Genomic DNA, 1,386 nt, shown 5'->3' on the forward strand with positions numbered 1-1,386 from the left:
TCCTCACCAGCGAGACCCTCTCAGTTTTCCAGTCTTCTCTAAGCCCCGACTCTCTCTCTCGCTTTCTTGGTTTATCACCTCAAGGTTCTCAACGGTGGCCGGTTTTCCGTGTCACTCCAGCACGGCCTTCTAACCATTTTCAACCACCACCACCACCACCTCCTCCTTTTTCTTCTATGCTCTGACATTTGATCATTGGGGGTGGGATCCTTCGACAATTAAAATTTTCTTTCTTTTTTTTTTTTGTCCAGGATTCCGATTCTCTGTTTCACAAAGAGTCAATCTTCATTTCTGAGAGAGATTCTGATCCTCTGTTATGAAAAAGAAACTGGGATTTTCATGAATTTTGTAGGGATCTTATATATCAAAGCCTTAAAACCTTTCTTGTTTAAATGCCAAGAAAAGAATCAGAGCCATAGCACAGCAGAATTATGAGATCCCAGCAAAGATTCAAACTCATTTCCCTTCTTTAGAAATCTCAACCCCCCCCCCCCCCCCTACATGAAATCACGTTCTTGAACCCAATTTTTTTTTTCTTTTTTAATATAAATTTTTTAACAGAGATATTTAGAATTCAATATTGATATATATCATGGCATCGAGCCAAATCAACTCACGCAACCACCGCCAACAAGTGCTGCTAACACCTCAACCCTCGACCTCCTCCATCTCATCATCATCAACGTCAACGTCAACGTCATCATCCTCATCGAGGAGCTCCCGACTGGCTGAGGTGGTAGGCAGTACCGCCGCAGAATGTACCGCTATATGCTGCTGCTGCCCTTGCAGCGTTGTCAATTTAGTTTACATGGCCGTCTACAAGGTCCCATCTGGGTTGTGCCGTCGTGTGATGAGGAAGAAGAAGCGCCAGCAGTTGATCAAAAAAGGGCTTCTGCCACCGCAGCGCCGCCAGTGCACGTGCGGGTGCGACGAGACCGAGATACAGATCCATCCGGCGGCGATGAACGGGTTGAATTATATGGACAAGAAGGAAGAGGAAGAGGAGGATGAGTCAAAGAGCGAGGTGATGAAGCTGGAGAAAGAGATGTGGGAGAGGTTTTGCAGTACTGGGTTTTGGAGAAGCCCTTCCCATATGGAGTCCATCCAACGGTAAAAAAAAAAAATTATAATAATAATAATAATAAATATATAAGAAAAAATAGTCCCCATGAGTTAATTGGTAAATCGGTTGGCTCGTCCCTGTTGCTGCTTGCACCAGGAAAACTTGAGCATTTGATTTCTTTTCTATTTTGTTGTTTTCTTTTTTTGTATTTTATATTTCCCATCTCTTTCTCAAGTTTCCTTTTTCATTTTTTTTTCTTTAGTGAGGTTTGTATGTATTTACTATGTACATGAGAGATCAATTGTGTAGGTGTTTTCTTGAAT

General features: G+C 42.4%; 1 protein-coding gene across 1 annotated transcript; it reads left to right on the plus strand.

Annotated features, from left to right (window-relative positions):
- The first annotated feature begins 808 nt into the window (after nt 1-808).
- On the plus strand, nt 809-1,114 carry LOC115951808. Its single transcript, XM_031068951.1, has one exon. It carries the CDS (start codon nt 809-811, stop codon nt 1,112-1,114), a length of 306 nt encoding a protein of 101 aa, XP_030924811.1.
- The last annotated feature ends 272 nt before the right edge of the window (nt 1,115-1,386 follow it).

The sequence above is a fragment of the Quercus lobata genome, chromosome 7 (assembly GCF_001633185.2).
Source record: "Quercus lobata isolate SW786 chromosome 7, ValleyOak3.0 Primary Assembly, whole genome shotgun sequence".
Lineage (NCBI taxonomy): Eukaryota > Viridiplantae > Streptophyta > Magnoliopsida > Fagales > Fagaceae > Quercus > Quercus lobata.

Bases quoted from the DNA above. Each gene is read 5' to 3' on its own strand.
- LOC115951808 (XM_031068951.1), top strand. From the start codon at position 809: ATGGCCGTCTACAAGGTCCCATCTGGGTTGTGCCGTCGTGTGATGAGG.